The 21,948-nt window shown below is 36.2% G+C and overlaps 1 protein-coding gene across 1 annotated transcript in view; it reads left to right on the top strand.

Annotated features, from left to right (window-relative positions):
* LOC149215190 (uncharacterized) overlaps positions 1 to 3,692 on the top strand; it is a 156,610-nt gene extending 152,918 nt beyond the window's left edge. Inside the window, exon 5 of the mRNA XM_089392541.1 lies at positions 2,234 to 3,692. Coding sequence (XP_089248667.1) covers positions 2,234 to 3,480 — 1,247 coding nt within the window. The 3' untranslated portion in view covers positions 3,481 to 3,692. The remainder of the gene's footprint in view (positions 1 to 2,233) is intronic.
* The last annotated feature ends 18,256 nt before the right edge of the window (positions 3,693 to 21,948 follow it).

Raw genomic sequence — 21,948 nt, 5'->3', positions numbered from 1 at the left:
CTAAAGATTAGCTATGATAGTCTTGATAATGAGGAAAAGGAAATTTTCTTAGATATTGCCTGTTTCTTCATAGGAATAAAGAGGGATATAGCCATAAACGTATGGGATGGATCTGGCTGGAATGGATCGCTGGGTCTTAGGACTCTTGAGAGCAAGTGTCTTGTCACGTTCGATGAAGAAAACTGTTTAAGAATGCACGATCATCTCCGTGACCTGGGTAGACAATTGGCGGAGCTTCCTGGATGCCCACGTCGTCTTTGGCGCCCAACTGACAGCCTCTTTCGTAATGTGCCGACTACATCCACGGTAGGTGTTCAAAGCTCTAGACATCATGTTGTGTTCTGCAATTTATGGTTAGAGAATCGTGTCTTTAGGGTTGCGATTTCCAGATTTTCGCAAAGATGTCAATCTTGTCTTTTAACTACTTCACTCTAACAATTTAGGTGCGCGGACTTAGCATGATTCGACAACGATCTGGCGAATCGTCCCAAAGTCCTTCGGAGTTTAAAGATCGTAGCGTTGATATGAGCGGTTTGCAGCTACTGAGAGCTCCAGCGGATTGTTTGGAAAGGATATTCAAGGTGATCAGACACCCAGAACTTCTATGGCTTCGCTGTGAGATGTATCACTGGGACTCCCTACCTTCGTGGATTCAAAGAGATGCTCCGGGGATTCAAAGATATCCTCCGGGAATTGAAATAAATAGTTGCCTATCTTCGTGGATTCCAATAAAGAATCTAAGAGTGTTGGAATTGGTATTCCCGGAATGGTATTACAGCAGTGAGTTCCTGGTGTCAGGAACCTTGTGGAACACTGAATATGAGGTACATGTAAAGTTTAATTTTTATTTTTTTTCAATTTAGTTAAAAGTGTATGGCCCTAACAGGTGGCGGTATAGTTTCTAGATATTCATTTTAACATTTTCAGCGTGTAATGCAGGCACCTCTTCAGTTGAGGGAGTTGAATATTGGTTTTGGCCTTTTCGAGTTACCAAAGTCCATAGGACAGTTGAAGTACCTTCAAAAGATTGTACTGTCCAACTTTAGAGGAACATTGCCTGAAGAGTTCTTTCATCTCTGCTTGTTGAAGCACTTAAGACTCGGGGCACTAATGGAGTCGTTGTCAGACTCTTTGGGGAATTTCACAAGCCTCCAACATATTGACTTGTCTGGTTGCCGACATTTGCAAGCGCTGCCGCCCTCATTTGTTAATTTAGCAATGCTCCAACATATTAACTTGTCAGGGTGCTGGAAATTGCAAACATTGCCGGCTTCCATTGGAAATTTGAAACAGGTCCAATATATTAATTTGTCAGTGTGCAGTAATTTGCAAAGGCTGCCGCAATCCTTTGGGGATTTAACAAATCTCCAAAAGGTTATACTGAAGCAGTGTGTGAAGTTGAAAACGCTGCCAGACTACATGAACTTGATTCGACTCAAACATCTCGATTTGAGCGGCTGCAGCAATTTGATCCTCACTGGTCAAACACTCGAGAATGTTAGCACGCTTGAAAGGTTAGACTTTTCTTGGTGTGACAAAATCGAAATATTGCCTTCCCAAGTCACGCGTCAGCAGTTCCTGGAAGAACTAATTTTGACGGGTACAAATTTAAAAGAATTTCCAAATGACATTGGAGATCTCAGCAATTTGGAAATTCTGGATATAGACAGACCTTCGTTGGAAACCTTGCCACATTCCCTCCGTAAGCTAACGAAATTGAAGAATTTGAGCATCCGCTCGGGGAAATTGAAAGATTTGCCCGACTCGGTTGGCGAGTTAAAACAGTTGACACGCTTGTCAATAACTGCTCCGATTCGTGAAGTGACATTTGCCAGTGTGGAAAAGGTCCAAGGAGGTCGCAGATTGTTGGACTCTTGTATTGACAAGTGCATGCCTAGACTCAAACAGTTACATTTGTATCGGACCAGAATAACTGAAATATCATTTGGTGAAGGTGTTTACCCGGTCCTTGAAGACCTCAGTCTCAAAGGTTGTGATGAGTTAGTGGACGTTGGAGGATTGCCGACAACGCTAACATCATTGAATTTGGAGGGTTGTCGTGCACTAAAGAAATTAAGGGGGCTTCGTGGCCTTGCAAAGCTTCGATCTCTGAACATGGAGGGGTGTATACAAATAGAGGACCCGCGAGATCTGGGTGTCAGGGAGTTGGACAATCTTAGAGTTTTGAACCTGAAGAAATGCGCAATTGGTGGTGTACTGTCATTTGCCAGTGTGGAAAACGTTGGAGGAGATTGCAGATTGTTGGACTCTTCTATTGACAAGTGCATGCTTCGGCTCAAATTCTTATACCTGTCGAAGACGAGAATAACCGAAATATCATTCGGTAAAGGTGTTTGCCCAGCCCTTGAAGACCTCTATCTCGAAGATTGTGCTGAGCTTGTGGAGGTTGGAGCATTGCCCACAACACTGACACATCTTTCCCTGAAGCATTGTTGTGCATTAAAGAAATTAAGGGGGCTTCGTGGCCTTGCAAAGCTTGGATCTCTGGACATGAAGGGGTGTATACAAATAGAGGACCCGCTAGATCTGGATGTCAGGGAGTTGGACAACCTTACATACTTGGATCTGAGTGAATCCGCAATTGGTGGTGTACTGCCATTTGCCAGTGTGGAAAACGTCGGAGGAGATTGCAGATTGTTGGACTCTTCTATTGACAAGTGCATGCTTCGGCTCAAATTCTTATACCTGTCGAAGACGAGAATAACCGAAATATCATTCGGTGAAGGTGTTTGCCCAGCCCTTAAATACCTCATTCTCGAAGATTGTGCTGAGCTTGTGGAGGTTGGAGCATTGCCGACAACACTGACATATCTTTACCTGGAGCATTGTTGTGCATTAAAGAAATTAAGGGGGCTTCGTGGCCTTGGAAAGCTTCGATCTCTGAACATGGAGGGGTGTATACAAATAGAGGACCCGCGAGATCTGGGTGTCTGGGAGTTGGACAACCTTACACATTTGAATCTGAGGGAATGCGCAATTGGTGGTGTACTGCCATTTGCCAGTGTGGAAAACGTTGGAGGAGATTGCAGATTGTTGGACTCTTCTATTGACAAGTGCATGCTTCGGCTCGAATTCTTAAACCTGTCGAAGACGAGAATAACCGAAATATCATTCGGTGAAGGTGTTTGCCCAGCCCTTAAATACCTCATTCTCGAAGATTGTGCTGAGCTTGTGGAGGTTGGAGCATTGCCGACAACACTGACAGATCTTGTCCTGAAGGGTTGTGGTGCATTAAAGAAAATAAGTGGGCTTCGTGGCCTTGCAAAGCTTCAATCTCTGAACATGACAAGGTGTTGTGCAGTGGAAGAGCTGCCAGGTCTTGAAACATTGATATCATTGAATGATATGTTGACATCTGAATGTGAGAATATGAAGAGAATACTGGAACTGGCTGAGGCTGCAAATCCTGAAAGCGATGTTTTCAAAAAGGTATCTTGGAAGCCCATCGGTGTTGACTGAGGCGGCATCGGTGTTTACTGAGATGTCAAATCCTGAAGCCATGTTTTAAAAAGGTCATTCAGCTCCCCCATTTGATGACACGAAATGAGGCTTAGTTAATGGTTTTCTGTTTATTTTTATTGATACAGGTTCCAAATGTGGCTTTAGTTCAAAGCTAATGCTAGGATTAATGTTATGTTGCTTCAATGTGATGAGAAGGTATTTACTATTTATCACTCGGAGCGTTTAGTTTTGGGTTAATATTGTAGTTCTGATTTTTTGGTTAATCTATGGAAGAGAGAAGTACATTAAGTTATATCAATATTTAAAAAATTTAAATGAGGCTTTGATTATAAATTGAAGTAAAATTTTATTTTATAAAAATTAGTGTGGTGGAAATTAGTAAAATTTTATCTCTTAAAAATTAGTGTTGTGGAAAATATAAAAATTAGTGTTGAAAATTATTTATTATATTTTATTGAAACTATTTATTTTGGAAACTTTATTTGTTGTTTTTATATATACGAGTGCTAATTTAATATGAGAATGTGCAAGTATGAATGATTGAGGTGCATAATATATTTTCATTTTAATTTTAAAGTTTTTTAATTTTTGGTTTAATGTAAGAAGAAAAAGTTTATAGTATCTTTAATTTATTTTGATTATTTGGAAAGTGCCATTGAATCACATAATTGATTTTAATTTTAATTTTAATTTTTTAATTTTTGGTTTTATGGGAAAGAAAAGTTTTATAATATTTTTAATTTATTTTGATTATTTGGGAAGTGTGAGTTGAAAAAATATAAACGAAAAATTTATTTGAAGAAATTTATAGTTTTCATTTATTTACTTATGATTTTATTTAAAAATAGAAGTGTAAATTGAGAATGTGGTGGGTTAGATTATGATTAAATTTATATATATATATATATATATATATATATATATATAGATAGTTAGTTTTGTTAAATGTTTTAGTGTTTTAATATATATATATATATATATATATATATATATATATATATATATATATATAATATTGTGGCTTTGTTAAATGTCTTATGTATAGTGGTTTGTTTGTTTTTTTTATAATATTTTTTTAGAGAATTAGTGATTTCTTTCATTTATGTGTTCCTTAATATTGATTTGAGTTATTTAAAAATTTCAAGTTTTGTGAAATAGTTTATCATGTCTTATGCATATGTATAGCAATTTTAGGAAGTTGTTGGTGTTGTGAGAGAAATCTTGCTAGTTAGGTTTTAAAGGGAATTTATCATTGAATTTTAGTGTATATTTGGGCTACCTATTTAGATATTGATTATGCTTAGTGAATAATGACAAATGCAATGTTAGGGGGATATAAAGTTTTGGTAAAATAATGTAAAAGGCATGGTGTGGCAAGTAGTGACAGAGCCAAAGGGAATTTTGAACATTAAAGCATGAGTGTGGTGTTGTGGGGATACAACTATCATCATCATACTTGTATCTTGTTTTCAACCATTCCAAAATTCCTTGTTTGGTGTCATTAACTCTTGATTCACTCTTAATTTTAAGATTCTTGGTTTGGTATCATTAACTCTTGATTCTCTCTTAATTTATTTCAAATCATATTTTGTCTATCCTATTGTATCCATGATTATAATTGTTGTTACTTTCGTTTATTTCACATTACTATTATTTTATCATTTTGGTCATTTTCAGCTTTTTCTTGTTTGATTTTTTTTCATTTTCTCTTAAATAAAGGGGCTTGTAGTTTATTTTCTAGCTAGTTTTTTTTAGGACCAACATACTTGGTTTTAGTTTTTATTTCCTTATTCTTCTTTGGTTTGTTGACATATATATCGAATTATTTTAGGAAGTGCATTGTTTCATGTGAAGGTGCTTTACTTATTTGAAACCAAAGTTACAACTTTAGAAGATAGAAAATTCAAGTTTCGTAAACTTGGATTGTTTTAAATCATTGCAAATTTGGTAGGTAGATAAGTATATAATATAAATCAATTTTGAAATGTGAAATAGATAAATATATATTAGTATTTTTGATAAATATTTACCATAGGGAATTATATGGGTGTGTGCATTATTTCTATCATTAATGTTTGCTTTGTTAGAATTTAGTATCATTAACTTTTTGCTATTGAAAAATATGGACCATTCATTTCACATTTATCAGCATTGCCCAATTGTTGTTATTTTCTTCAAATATAATGATTTATTGGACTTAGATAAAAAAATACTAAATAAATAAAAACCACTTCAATATGTCACTAAATTCTAATTAGAATTTAACATCCTTACTCTTATAAAAATTTTTCAATAATCTTATAGTTACCTAAATCCAGTCATAACATAAACTTATTAAAAAGGCTCAATTACAAATTCATACTATTCAATAACTTATTAAGAAGACTCTAATATAATTTCATGCTTTGAATTGGAAAAAAATCGTTGTTGTTGCTATCACCACCAAATCTAAAATCAACCAATTTTATACTTTCCCCAACTATTTTGATTTATAGATTATTTGAGTTAATTTATCACCTTTTTATTTTTATTTGTAATGAGCACGTCATTTTTCTCTTTTTTCAAAGTTGGGAAAATGTTCTTGGAAATTGAAACAAACCATTGTGATAGTTGGCCTTTGGAAGACAACCCATAAAAAATGAAGGTTGTAGTGAATAAGGGCATCAATGGGGAGATGCAAAGAGAAATGGGGAAGCTTGAGGAGTAAAGATGAGAGTTTAAAGAGTGTAACTAGCTTGAAAATAGTATGAAAAAACAATTTAGGTGTCCATAGAACAAATGTGTCTTTGAGCCATGGTCATCTGCACTTTTTTTAGTGAACAATAATGCTTGATATTTATGGGCATGTATAACTCACTATTTGTAAGAAATTTCCTAAGAAGAAAAAAGATTGTGTTGATTATGGTGCATTTAATTGCCATTGTATATTTAGTGCATTTTATTGCTTAAATATTATGTCTTGGTAGTAGATGCAAACTATAATAGCTCATTACCACTCACCATAGTGTTGAAATTTTTTATTGGTCCTCTTATTGTTTGTGGGTGCTATTGTCAATCACCTACAACAATATTTGAGTTGTGTTAAACATAGTCACAGCAGCATTGTATAGGTTGATTCCTCTTCCATGATGAATGTATTTTACATTATATATTCTCAATTCAGAGTATTTGTATTTTTCTTTGTCGTGAATGGTAATGGATAAGTGAAGAATGGTTTCCAAACTACAACATTGTAAGAATACACAAGCTCTATTTTGAATGAGGCATAATCTTCCTATATAGAAATGTTTTTCAATCTATAGGAGACAATATTTTTCTTATTCCATAATTTGTATTCATGTTGATTTAACCAACAAGCCATAGGCCTACCATTTATGGATCAATATTAAAGAACAAGAAGGAGATGAAATCCATCTATTGGTTGTTCTAGTTATAGTAATATTGGCCTAATGATTTTTTTTTGGTATTTAAAAGTGATCTTATCATGAATTAGATGGAAATATTTAAATGTATTGTATATTATTAGTTGGTTATAGGATAATTGCATCGATAAACCCCCTTGCAAAAGAGGTAGATTTCAATGCTCATGATAATTGATGGTTAATCATAAGGTCAAAATTGAATATCCTTTACTCCCTCTAGATGTCCCATTGAGTGGCCACTAACAAGTGATATTTTGCTTGGTAATGAAATGGAGTTGGATAGAAACACGTGTTAATTCATATATCAAGGTTTGTATGGATTAGTCAATTTTTTATGTGTTCTATAAATCTAAAAGGGTATCATAACACTAAGCAATTTAAGTTAATAATAATAATAATAATAATAATAATAATAACAATAATAATAAAAAGAGAAAGTTGAGATGTGATATTATGTGAGTAGAAAGGGCATAAAGCATTGCCCATGTTGGAAAAAGCCCACGATTTTCTCAAATTTTGTTTATTTCCCATGGAAAATAAGTTCTTAGAGGAAATTCTAAAAGTCCAACAAGAACCTTGAAGTAATGGGTCCAACTAGTATACTAAATCACGAAGATTATAAAACTTGCAACAAAAGAATTGAAATGTTTGACAATATATCATTGATAGATAGAAAATACTTAAATGTTATTTTGACTTCTAATTAATCTATAAATATTTCATTCATTTTTAGACATTAACATTAGTATTGTCAGGGCAGGAGCGTAACTCCACGAATCAATTTGTGTTTTTGCATTAAAAGAAAGCATGGATATATATAAGAAGAGGGATACTATTGGGTTTCATCTCCCAATGTCTCTTCATCTTCCAATTTATTTTATTTTTCTATTTTAAATATTTACATAGATTTTCCTAATCCCGAAGATTAGGTGTCAACATTCCCCCCCTTAATCTAAAGGGATGTCTACAATCTGCTCATTTGTGGAACAATGTCGTCGGTGGATTTTATTAGCTTCAACATGATGTCGAATCGAATGATACTTTGTATTGATGTGCTTGGTTCAATCATGGAACTTTGGGTTCTTGGCCAACTTTATTACAATAGTGTTATCAATCAAAAGAGGAGTTCAATGCTCTTGTTTCTTCTATAAATCATCGAGAATTTTCCTAAGCCACACAATTTCCTTGGTTGCTTCATTTGTTGCCACATATTCTGCCTTAGTTGTGGAATCTGCTGGAATTCATTGTTTGCATGAACTCTAGGAGACAAATCTTGATCCAAGACTCATAACATAACTTGAATTAGATACTCTGGTTTCTTTATCTCCATCAAAATCTAAATCGGAGTATCCAATCAAGCTGACATTATCCACCTATGTATACTTGAGTCCAAAGTCTTAAGTTCCCTTCAAGTACTTTCGAACTCTTTTTGTGGCAGACCAATGACCTTCACAAGGATTTTGCATGAACCTAGAGAGGATTCCAACAATAAATAAAATGTCTGGTTTGGTAGTGATCAGGTAGTTGAGACTTTCTACGAGTTGTCTATATTTCATTACATCCTCAAATTCTTTTCCTTCAATGAATGAGAGCTTTAAGTTCTGTTCCATTGGAGTAGTTAAAGGATTTCACTCATCCATGCCAAACCTATTCAAAAAATCTCCAATGTATTTCTTCTGAGACAAGAATATAAAATTCAGATGTTGGGTTACTTCAATACCAAGATAATAGTGAACATAACCCAAATATGTCATTTGAAGACCTTTTCTTAGTTATTTATTTATGGATGCAATGTAATTATCATTGTTCCTTGTCATCAGAAGATCATGTACATATACCACAAGATACACAATTTTTTTCCAACTTTCTTGACAAACAAAGTTGCATCATTAAGATCATAATGTTTGAAATTGAGTTTTAGAAGATGCTCAATCAAATTTTGGTACTAGGCTCACTGTGCTTGCTTGAGTCCATACAAGGATTTTACAAGCTTGCATACTTTGTGTTCCTAACCCTTCACAACAATTCCTTCTGGTTGGGACATAAAAAAAATCTCTTTTAGATCACCATTCAATAAAGCAGTTTTTACATCCATTTTATGGACTTTCTAACGGTTCTGAGATGCCAAGGAAAAGAGTGTCTAGATGATAGCCCATTTTGCAATGGGAGAAAAGGTCTACTCATAATCAACCTCTTCCTTCTGTGCAAAACATTTTTCCACAAGCCTAGCTTTATGCTTGTCAAGTGAGCCATCTATTTTATACTTGTTTTTGAGGACTCACTTGCAGCCAATTAATTTGGTTTCTAATGGAGGATCAACTAGTTTCTAGGTGCCATTCTTTATCAAAGCATCATATTATTTCTGCATTGCTTCTTTCCATTCATCGTGAGAAGTGGCTTGTTTGATGGATTTGGTTCAAAATCTACAGACAAATTTAGTTCACACTCATAAGAAATGTCTATATCAACAGGTGAATCACGATTGTCTACATCACCTCCATTTTTTCTAACAAAGCTTCTTGCTCCTGTCTTTCAAACACTTTCAAGTGTCTTTGTCAGCCATTTTGGAGGACCTTTCTGAGATGGCCCATGTTGCTCAGTTCACTGAGATGGCACTGAATCAAGTTCTAGCCTCCCAATTCTCTCAATCACATCACTTAAAGTGTCTTCTTGATTAGTGCTTGAAGCTTCATGCAGGGGAGAGAGTGATTCAAAAGGAGACTCCATAGATTGATCCGGTATAGGGACCCCCCTTCAAGATGTGGAATTTCATTATCAAACTCTTGAAAATAATTTGCATGTCTAAATCTATCGAAGCGATCAATATGTTGTTCAACAACATTGTTAGTCTTGGAAGATTAAATAAAGATCACATCTATAGATATTATAAACTTCTTATTAACGATCATAAAGACAATATTCTTTGGAGATATCTGAGTACCCCAAGAAGGTACATTTGTTACTTATTTCACCAAGTTTGTTTATCTATTTTTAGATGTCAAGGCATAACATGTGGAACAAAAAACCGTGAGATGCCTCACCAAAGGAATGTGTACATACCACGTTTCATAGGAAGTATTGTTTTTTATAGCATGAGATGTACACCTATACTTTGTATACACAACACATAGAGCTACATCAACCCAAAACATTGGCTTTACATTGTTGAAAAACATTATTGATTAGCTATATTTAAGATTGTGTTGTCCATTATTTCAGTTACTCCATTCTATTGGGGATCAGAAGGCACAATTGTTTCATGTTTGATCTGATGTCTACGAAGATAGTTTTCAAATTCATTTGAAGTATGTTCTTTACGATTATCAGTACAAATAGAGCTAATGTGAGATTGTGCATCATTTTCAATCCATGCATGAAATCTCTTGAATGTTTCAAAAGCTTTAGATTTGTTCTTCAATAAATAAACCCAACACATTTTGGTGTAGTCATCAATAAATTTCATCATATATTTATTACCATTTGCAAAAGGAACATGCATTGGGCCACATAAATCAAAATGAATGAGTTTAAGTTTTCTATGTGCTCTAGAATGAGAATCATGAAATGATTGTCTGTTGTGTTTTCCTAAGATACAATCATGGCATTGCTTAAATTTCCTAGGATTTGTAGGCAAATCAGTGACACCATTTTTCTTCGACAAATGAAGGTTTTCATAGTTCAAGTGTCCAAATCTAGCATCACTACAAGAAAAAATGTCATTGGTGAGGATCCGTCACCAATGTCTCATATGGTGACGGTCTTTAAAAAAGCGTTGTTGTAAGTATATATGGTGATGATCCTTTAAGGTTTGTCACCAAAGCCATTTTCAATGACACTTTTGGTGAGGGTCGTTAAAGGCCCATCACAAATTTTGACGGTCTTTAAAAAAGCGTTGTTGTAAGTATATATGGTGATGATCCTTTAAGGTTTGTCACCAAAGCCATTTTCAATGACACTTTTGGTGAGGGTCGTTAAAGGCCCATCACAAATTTTCTCTTTGGTGACACTTTTGGTGAGGGTCGTTAAAGGCCCATCACTAATTCTCTCTTTGGTGACACTTCTAGTGACGATATTTTATTGATCCTCACCAATGCTCTTTTTGGTTACTTTTGGTGACGGCAAAAAAATGTTTGTCATCATTGATCATTCGAATGAGTTTTTTATGACGCTTCATCTCTGCGATGGACCTTTAGGGTTCGTCACCAATGTCGCATATGGTTACGGTCTTTTAAAAAACGTTATTGTAAGTGTATATAGTGATGGTCCTTTAAGGTTTGTCACCAAATCCATTTTCAATGACACTTTTGGTGAGGGTCATTAAAAGCCCGTCACTAATTCTCTCTTTGGTGACACTTTTGGTGAGGGTCGTTAAGGGCCCATCACTAATTCTATCTTTGGTGACACTTCTAGTGACGATCTTTTATTGACCCTCACCAATACTTTTTTTGGTTACTTTTGGTAACGGTCAAAAAATGTTCATCATCATTAATCATTCCAACGAGTTTTTGATGACGCTATGTACCTGTTACTATATTTTTTGTCAAAAGATAACGATTTAAGACCATTGTTGTGGAGTCTTTTTCATTATGTGTCCAAGGTCATAGTGGTTATAGTCAATCAATTTGTTAAGAAGTAATTAGTGTGTATCATTTCCCTCAAGTCATAAGAATATAGTTTTCCTATGAGTTAACACATGATTCATCTCTATTAGGTTTATTATCTAGAAAATTTCCTTTAAATAAAGTTCCACTAGTGTGTGTAGGAACTATATTATTTAAAACATAATCAAGCTTTGTTAATTCTATTAATGAGAGAGACCTAGCACTCCTCAACACTCATGGCACACCTTAACATGCTTTGGAACAGTACACTAACATTCCTTGGCACCTTGCATGTCTTGGAACATCTTTGTGCCTATAACATCTTTGTAACTAGGACATCTTTCCATGAGTAGGATGCCCAAGCACATATGCAAAACACATAAAAGGTACGCATTACAACTTTATATTTAGAACCAAATTAGTTTGTATGGTATCAATGGTTTTTCTCTCGTAAACAAATTTTCACTTGGGCTATTTTTACGGATGAAATGATAGCACATTATGAGGATACAAAAAGCAACACTTTTTTTAGCCAATTGATAAATCTCAAACAAAAGGGTTCAATGATGGAGCACGTTGAGGACTTCCAAAAATTGAATATAAGGGTAAAAGATATTCCAGAAGAGCATAGGATTGATGTGTTCATAGGGACTTTAAAAGATAACATCCAACATGAGGTTCGCCTTTGGGAACTAGATTCATTGGAGAAGGCATTCAGGTTGGCAAGAAAAATGGAAGGAAAAATTATGGCAACAAGGAAAACTATCGCTCACAATCATAAAGATGGAAGTGTTGCTACCCCTAGCCATCCATAACCTACAAGGTTGACACCACAACAATTGGAAGAAAAAAGAGCAAAAGAGCTTTGTTACAGTTGTGATAGAAAATACACTAAAGGTCATAAGTGTGACGAGAAGAAATTATTTTACATAGATTGTGAAGAGGAGGAAGAAAAGGAACAAGAAACGTCAAAAGAAGAGGATATATACCAGGAACAAACCTTAGAAAAATAAGAAATGAATCCGATCATATCTTGTAATGCATTGGTGGGAATTACCACTCCACAAACTATCAAGATAGAAGGGAATATCAAGAAGAAAAAGGTAATAGTGTTGATTGATTCGAGAAGTACCCATAATTTTATTCATTGTAAGATAGCCAAGGAATTGAATTGCTTCCTATATCCAACACCAGAGTGTCAAGTGATGGTTGCAAGTGGAGGAACCATAAATTGCTCAGGAAAGTGCCATAATATCAAGCTATCCATGGGAGAATATGTATTGAATAGTCCAATGCTTTCCATTCCAATGGGTGGTGCTGATATTGTATTAGGAGTCCAATGGCTACAATTCTGGGGTACAATAGCTTTTAATTTTCAAGAACTTTTCATGAAATTCTCTTTAGAAGGAAAGAAGGTTGAATTAAGGGGTATCGTAGGGAAACCAGGAAAGATAATCAGCTCTAACGGAATGACAAAATTTCTAAAGAAAGAACAACGAGGCATAATTGCACAATTATGTTCACCGGAGGTTCCCACATCGAAATCATGCATTTGTCAAGATCTCCAAAAGTCTTGGACAAACATTCCAAGGTGTTTGAGACTCCCAAAGGCCTCCCACCTATTCGTGATCATGATCATGCTATTAATTTGGTTCCAGGAAGTGTTCCTCGAAACATCAAGCCTTACAGATATCCCTATGTCCAAAAGAGTGAAATTAAACGTATGGTTGCAGAAATGCTAGAGGCTGGTATAATTCAAACTAGTCAAAGTTATTTCTTTGCTCTAGTAGTATTGGTTGATAAGAAGGATGGATCATGGGACATGTGTCCAGATTATAGGGAGCTCAACAAGCTCACTATTAAAGATAAATTTCCCATTCCTATCATTGATGAATTATTGGATGAATTGCATGGATCAATTTACTTCACCAAGTTGGATCTTTGTTCAGGATATCATCAAATCAGAATGAAGGTTGAAGACATTCAAAAAACAACATTTAGAACTCATGAGGGTCATTATGAATTTTTGGTCATGCCTTTTTGCCTTACTAATGCACCTTCTACATTTCAAGGTTTGATGAATTCCATTTTCAAACCCTTCCTTAGAAAATTTGTGTTAGTATTTTTTGATGATATACTAATATACAACAAGTCTTGGAAGGATCATGTCCAACATGTTGACATGGTGCTCAAACTATTGGAGGAGAAACAATTATATGCAAAAATCTCCAAATGTTTCTTTGGAGTACAAGAGGTGGAATATTTGGGTCATATTGTATCTCATGAAAGTGTTAAGGTAGACCCTAGAAAAATTAAAACCATTAAGGAATGGAAAATCCCCACATCCATAAAGCATCTATGAGGATTTCTCGGGTTGACAAGGTATTATCACAAGTTTGTTAAGAATTATGGGAGAATAGTAGCACCTCTAACAACATTATTGAAGAAAGATGCATTTTCATGGATTCCAGAAGCAATGAAGGCCTTTGAACATCTTAAAGAGGCAATGTGCCAAGCATCAGTCTTAGCTACACCAGACTTCACAAAAACCTTTATTATGGAATGTGATGCGTCAGGAAATGGAATTGGTGTTGTTTTAACACAAGAAGAAAGACCCATTGCTTTCGAAAGTCGTCCAATCAAAGGAAAGTATTTACAAAAAGCTATTTATGAGAAGGAAATGTTGGCAATACTACATGCACTTAAGAAATGGCGACCCTACCTAATGGGAAGACACTTCAAGGTAAAAACAAACCATGATAGTCTTAAATAATTTTTAGAACAAAGAATATCTTCAGAAGAGCAACAAAAATGGGTCATAAAGATGTTGGGTTATGACTTTGAAATCATCTACAAAAAAGGGAAGAAAAATGTTGTGGCAGATGCACTCTCAAGAAAGGATGAGGATGTAGAAGCATTTCTTTGCGCCATTTCTATTATCCAACCAGATTGGATAAATGAAGCAAGGGATGAATGGAAGAATGACGAGGAAGTGTGGGCACTCATTCAAAAGATACAACAAGATCCTAGTACATCTGATACATTTAGCTGGAAAAATGATTTAAGGATCGGTTATACATATGTAAGAATTCACAACTCAAACAAAATATTCTTAGGGAATTGCACACCTCTCCCTTAGGAGAGCACTAAGGATTTCTAAAAACCTACCACAGGGTTAAGAAGGATTTTTTTTGGGATGGCCTTAAATCGGATATTCAAAAGTTTGTGGCAGAATGTTTGGTTTTCCAACAAAATAAAGTTGAAACAATTATGACCCCAGGACTATTACAACCTTTATCCATTCCAAGCCAACTTTGGGAGGAGGTTTCAATGGATTTTATCACAGGTTTACCCAAGTCCGAAGGAAAGAGTGTTATCATGGTGGTAATTGACAGACTTACCAAGTATGCACATTTTTGTGCATTATCTCATCCATTTAAAATGAGTACAGTTTCTACTGCATCTATGTAAACAATTCAAAAGATACATGGAAACCCAAAGATTATTGTAAGCGACAAAGATCCCATTTTCACTGGAAATTTTTGGACAAAATTATTTTCTTGTCTTGGTACTCAATTAGCTCATAGCTCAGCTTATCATCCTCAATATGATGGGCAAACTGAGATACTAAATAAATGTTTGGAAGGATATCTTTGTTGCTTTGTATCTGATAAACATACACAATGGGTCAAATGGTTGCCTCTGGCTGAATGGTGGTATAACACTTCCTTCCATACTGTAACAAAAATGACCCCATTTATGGCACTTTATGTATATCATCCACCATCCATCACATCATATTTAAGAGAAAATTCTAAGGTTCAAGCAGTGGAAGATCACATCGAGCATCAACAACAAGTTCTCCAACTCTTAAAGGATAACTTCACCTTGGCGCAGAATAGAATGAAACAACAGGCAAATCAACATCGCAGCGAAAGAAGTTTTGATGTAGGTGATTGGGTATTCCTACGGCTACAACCATATAAACAAATGTCCCTCAAGCAAGCTAAGAAGGATAATAAATTATCACCAAAGTATTATGGTCCGTACAAGTTGTTGCAAAAGATAGGTACTATGACATACAAATTGGAGCTTCCTGCAGCTTCCCGAGTGCACCCAGTTTTCCATGTTTCATGCTTAAAGAAGGTTATAGGTGACAAGCTTCCAGTTCAAACAATATTTCCAGAACTTGATGAGGAAGGAAAAATCATATTGGAACCTGAAGCAGTAAAAGAAACAAGAACTCGACAGCTACGAAATCAATCAATTTCAGAGTATCTCATCAAGTGGAAGAACTTACCCGTTGAAGATTCCACATGGGAGGATGAGAATTTTATACAGAAGCATCCAGAACTACTCAAGCGTTGAGGACAACACTTTTTTGAAGGAGAGGGGCATGTTAGGTCCCTATAATACTAGTGATTCCCCCATTACTATTGTTATTGTATCCCTTATTATTATTGTTGTGCCCCTATTGTCCCCATATTGTTATTATTGTGCCCCATAGACTCCTACTATTGTTATTTTTGCGCCTTTATATTATTATTGTTAGGTCGGCTTTGGTTATATTGTGACCCCTTAGACTCCTATATATAGAAAGGAGGTTTTTCCATTTGAATCATCTAAGAATTGTTCATTTGTGTAATGTAAAGGAGGTTTCCCCCTCGAAGAGGCTTATTTCTAAGGCGTTGATCTATCTTTTCTATCTTTTTGAATTGGTTTCATAACAAGCACACCTTATCACTATTCAATATGCTCTACCACTTCATAGCACACATCACACTCCCTGACGCACATTGGCACTTGGCACGTGTTGGCACTTAGCAAGTCTTAGCATGTTTGGCATGCATTAAGACGACTTGGTATGCCTTGGCATCATTTAATATTAAAGTTATTTGAGATAAATTATTGGAAACTAGATGAGAAGAAACAGAGGAAGATTTGGCACTTAGAATGCATTGACACTTGGCACTTGGCACCTATTGGCACCTAGTGTTGGTGTGCCTAGCATGCCCCTCATGGAAAAGGTAAATTGATGACTTATTAACCCTATTATGTGCTCATTTCCTTGTATTTTAACTTGTTCCTCCCTTTTGTTGCCTTGACAGTCCCTGGCATGCATTGTCACACCCTTGTACATCTTGGCATGCCATAGCACTTGTCATATCTTAGCTTGTTTGACATGTCTTCGTACTATCTGGCACATGTTAGCATGCCCTAGAATTCCCTAACACACCTTGGCAGTCATGATCTCACAACTAGCATTACATTTTTCCATGACTTGGGAACCTTACATTCACTAGAACACCTTGGCACTCCCTAGTTGTCATGCCCCTGTTATCGTCCACAATGTCCCAGGCTGATGAAGAGATCGATGGAGGTAACCACAGAAAAAGATTTTAGTTTGGTAGATAGCCCTACCAAACCGGAGAGGGCTCTCTCTATGAAATCATAGCCAAGGGATGATTGGAATGTAAGGTATTTTAGCCTAGATAACTAGGCTTAGGTGGGTTTTGGAAAATTTAGGGTTTTGTTGCTGGATAAGGGAGAAAAATCAGGTAGCTAGGTCAGAGGATCAAATGGTTACATCAAAAAAGATATAAAGGAGCAAGGTAGCATTATATTTGTGATGGATCTTAGGGTTTGTCGGTGTAGTGTAGTGTTTAGAAGAAGAAAAATGTCTTCATGAGCATGAAACATGAATTCATTAAGCAAGAAAGAAAGTAACACAATGATTTTTCATCAAAAGAGAGCTTTATGCAAAGAATTATGTTTATAAAATGTAAGGAAAACCATTAAAGAATTTATGAATGGAAAGAGAAGATGAATATCTTTCATATAAAGTTATAACAGAGAAAAAAAAGTATCACAAACTTACTGCACATGAATTCCTAGATAATAGTTGCAAACTGTGTCCTTTGATTTCTAGAAAATGTCCAAGTACAAGCTACAATAGTTCTCTCCTCTAAAATCCAACCCATTCTATCACTGAGAAACTGATACATAAAGACCAAAACAAAATCTCCCCACTCTCAGGGGTCAAATCCATGACTCTAATAACTGTTCCATGAGGTGTTCTAACCAAACCCTAATGTCTAGGGAAGTTAAAAACAACTTCTACAATTAACTTTGACTCCAACCTCTCTCATAAATGAGGTCAAATTTACATCAAAACAACTTACAAAGACTAACCACCCATTATTTACATTTAATTTTACCCCTCACATTCATCTACTTCACCCTTTTGACTTTTACCAAAGTCAAACTAGGAATTACAAAAAATTACACAGTGAAAATTTTACAAAAATCTCATAAATTTCCAGGTGTGCAGTGAGCTGTTGGAGGCCATTTTTGAGTGCCTTTCTGAAGTCCAAATCTAGATCTAAAGCCTGTTATGGAAATCTGGGAGAGTGTATATGTCTTTAGAGTATTTTTTCACTCAAAATGACCCATTTTTGGCTGAGATATGGCCATTCTCCCAAGGTGTCTCCAGGTGCACAGTGAAATGGAAAAAGAGGGGCAGAAAGGTGATTTTTGGCCTCTTTTTTGCAAATTTCTCAAAAAATGAGCCCCAGAACAGGAAAGTGGGAAAATGGGTTTTGAGAGGGTGTCATAATATTTCAAAAAATTCTGATTCTTCATCATTTAGATCCCTAGGAATAAGCGCAACGTGAGATCGCTGCGCTTCGAGACATAAAATTGCCAAAAAATTGCAAGTCTACTACCAGTCTGCACCAAAACACAAAATTTTCCCCAAATCCTCCCAAAATTATCTAGAGGTGCCTCATGAGGTATGTTATGAAATCATGGATTCATCATTAAGCAAATATAACTTACCCTTCTCCTCTTGGCTGATTAGGGTTTCCTTGAGTTTTTCCTTCAACTACTTGATTTTGACCTTGGCAACCTGATTCCTTGTGTAATAATGGATGGCCATTTTCTTTTGAAACTTGTTATCCATGTTGGCCTTTTCAAGGAGCTTCTCAAGGTGGAAATTGACTTTTTCAAGCCAAAAATCCCTATCCTCATTTATTTCCATGGCAATCCTATCTTCAAAGGTTAATTCTTCCATTGGTGGCTTTTGTTCTCTTTCCCTCTGAAGTGCCTTCCTAAGACCCATTGTCCTTGGTATCTTCCTTGCCACATTTCCTTCATGTTGCTCAGTGTCCTCATGGTCCACCACTTCCTTGCCTTTCATCTCTTGTTTCTTGGCTTTGAATTTCTCTTTCTCCATGACTAGTTGTTTTGCCTTAAGTTGACTGTTTTCTTGCTCAAGGAATGAAATGATGAATTTGGCCCTTTCCAAATTGTCCTTGAGCTCCATGATCTGAGAATCCTTCTCTTTGATGACTTGTTGCAGGGTTTGATTCTCATCATGTGCCTCCAATTCAACTAGGTCAAATTCATGCTCAATGGGCTCCTCATCATGCAAAGAAGCCTCATGATGTGATGGTGATCCTTGTTCTGTTGATGTAGTAGGCTTGGCCCCTTCCTCAATTTGAGGAGAAAACACAAGCCTTCTACCTCTCTGATATGTCTTGGTCACCTCAGGCCTAGGTGCCTTGGAAACCTCATCATGTTTGCTTGATGACCCCACCTCCATGGGATGTACTGACATGGTTTGGTGTTGGCTTGGTGAAGTGGTTATATGCATTTTCAAGGCTGCCTCAATGAAGGTGTCCCATGTCATGTTCTTCTCTGTCAACTGATGGAGTACTATAACCTTTATCAAGCTATGGTGAAAGAGGCTAGGATAATGCACTTTTCCTTTCAATTTCACCCTTTCAGACATTTTGGTTAGGCTCCTATACAAGTAGCTAGACAAATTTAGAGACTTGACAACTGTAAAGTGCATGAGCAGTCTTATGTGGTATTGATATAGTCTGGAAAATCTGCCCTCACAGGTGAAGAAGTTCATGACAACCTTCATCAAAGGTGCATATCTCTCCAACAAGTATTTGAATGGGAAAACATGTGAGTGAGCTCCTTTGTATTGTGATTTCAAGTAGGGTTTGTACTCTTCTAGGTCTAGGTTCATGCCTTTGAACCAGTTTTAACCATGGTTCGGTATGCATCTAGCTTGAGATATGGCATCCACTGAAAACATGAAATTGGTCCCTTCAATTGTGATCTTTTCTTCCTTAAAGGTGAGGGAAAATATACATGTGAGATGCTCATGGTAACCTACTTCTTGCACTCTTTGACAAAACCCTAAACAATTGACATCTTCAAAGCATTTCATGACAAATGGGGAGGAGGTGATTTCATTGCAATTAGAGGGCTCAAACCTCAGTATCTTTCCCCCCTTTTTGTACTTCCTCTTCTCTGATGGTGATGAGTCAGGCTCCATACTTCAAACCCTAGGTGAAAGGCAAGCAAAAATAGTGAAATTTGCTGCTGTGAGGGAATGAGGTGGTATGATGGACTTAGGAGTTGCCTAAATTTGTAAGGAAATTTAGGAGGGTAGGGGATGATGTCAGTGAGTAGGGGAAAAAGGAATTTTTGGAAATGAGTGAGGGGAGGGGGTGGAAAAGGCCAAAACACATGCCTATCCTAGAAAGAGATAGGGTAGATTAGGGTTTAGAGGAAAATGATAGAAAATGAGGGGATAAGGCTTTGTGATGGATGGAAATGGTGTATTAGCTGCAAACAGAGGTGTAGGGACAAGGAATCTAGGGTTTAGGGTAGAAACTCATCATTTGAGGATCAAAACCATGAAAATCATGTAAACCCTAGAAGAAGAAGTATTTGATCATTTTCTTGACATATGAGGCAAAGGAGGGCATGAAAATGATTAAACTTACTTGTTATAGAGCCTGTAGGATGAAATGATTGAAGAGGAGCTTTGAAAAATGAATTTTGGCAGTCAAGAAACAATTTTGGACAACTATGCCCCGTGCATAGCGAAGGCTTCCTGTGCGCAAAGCGCTATCTAGGTGCACAACAAAAGCTCTCTATGCACAACGATAGTCAATTTTTGCCAGTGAGGGCTATGGAATCACAATTTTTTGCAAAGGAGAGGGGGGAGCTCGATGCTAGGATGGTAGAAAAGTGCAAATGAGTGTGAATGAGCTCCTCCATGTGCTTTTATAATTTGCTTTTGGTGTCTAAGTGATTAATGAGGTAGGATGGCCCACCTCACCAATTCAAATTCTTTTTGAGTTTTGTAGTCTTAGGACATCTTGTTGTAACTTGAGAACCTTAGGAACATTATTACATCTAAAAACATAAATTTGAAATCAAGTGTTATTGAACAAATTTACCTATTGCTACTCCTCATTTGCCGGATTTATACATGAAATGACTGATTTTGTGACCTTAACCCTAATGACCTAATGGTGACACTGAGTTGAATGGAGACCATGATGATGTGACTGAAGTGATATTAATGATGTTTTCATGATGGTAGACTCAACTGAGTGATGAAAGTGACTGACATATGAAATTCTTGAGAGAGTGGAAATATCCCTAGACACACTAGCCAGTGACCAAATTTTTATTTGAAGACTCACTGAAATGACAAAAATTTGACTTGACATCCTAAAAACACCTTGTAAGAGCATATTTGATCACTGGTGATAGGCTGAACTGACTAACACTAATGCCCTCATAGATAACCTTACTTTTTTCGCAACTTGGGAACCCAACCAATTCATTAGAAAAACAATATTGTGCCCAACCCAAAGTCTCCCTTTCTCTAAAATTTCTTTGTCCACGCCTTATCACAACCATAGGCTTGCCTCCTGCAAGTCCTATTATGAAATTCTCCTAAAGCACTTCATCCTTGGGACACATGGAATTCACTAACACTCCTTAGCACACAATCTTATTTGTTCATTTCCAAGCATTTTGACCTAGTTCTCCCTTGCGTTCCCCTGACTCTCCCTAATACTCCTCACCATCCATTGACATTGTCTGCCATGTGTTAGCACACTTTTTCACTCCTTGGCATCCCTGACACTCCTTAGCTATCATGCCAAATGATAAAGGTTTTGATTTAAGATAAGATGATCTAGTCCCACTGATGGAATCTTTTCATCATAGTTGTAAGGACGAGAAGAGGTTTGCACTGTGAAGTTTAGCTAGCAGGAAGGAATTCTTGGTTGAATCTAATCAAGTGGTAGTGGTAACATCATCCCAATTGGATAATGCTATATGTTGTATGAACTTTTTTGCACCCCTTCTTGGTGCTTAGCTTCTTTTATGCCATAACAACTTATTGTTGTCCCTTAATGGAAGATGAGTAAAACGTAGATGTCGGGCAAGCTCTATCTGTGCCTATCAGAAAAGGTTAGAGAAACATCTAGACACACATAGGAGGAGTACACTCATCCCTAACATATATGGTATGGGTTTCCTACGCCTAGGCCAAGGAGATACTTATCGACGATGTAAATTGGATTTGATGTGGAGACTATGAAAAAGAATAATATCATATGGCA

This window comes from Pinus tabuliformis, chromosome 1_1, assembly GCF_031772625.1.
Source record: "Pinus tabuliformis cultivar Carrire ecotype Pingquan chromosome 1_1, CPIR1, whole genome shotgun sequence".
Lineage (NCBI taxonomy): Eukaryota > Viridiplantae > Streptophyta > Pinopsida > Pinales > Pinaceae > Pinus > Pinus tabuliformis.
Note: the sequence above shows the minus strand (reverse complement) of the source record. Positions and strands in the feature narration are given on the sequence as shown.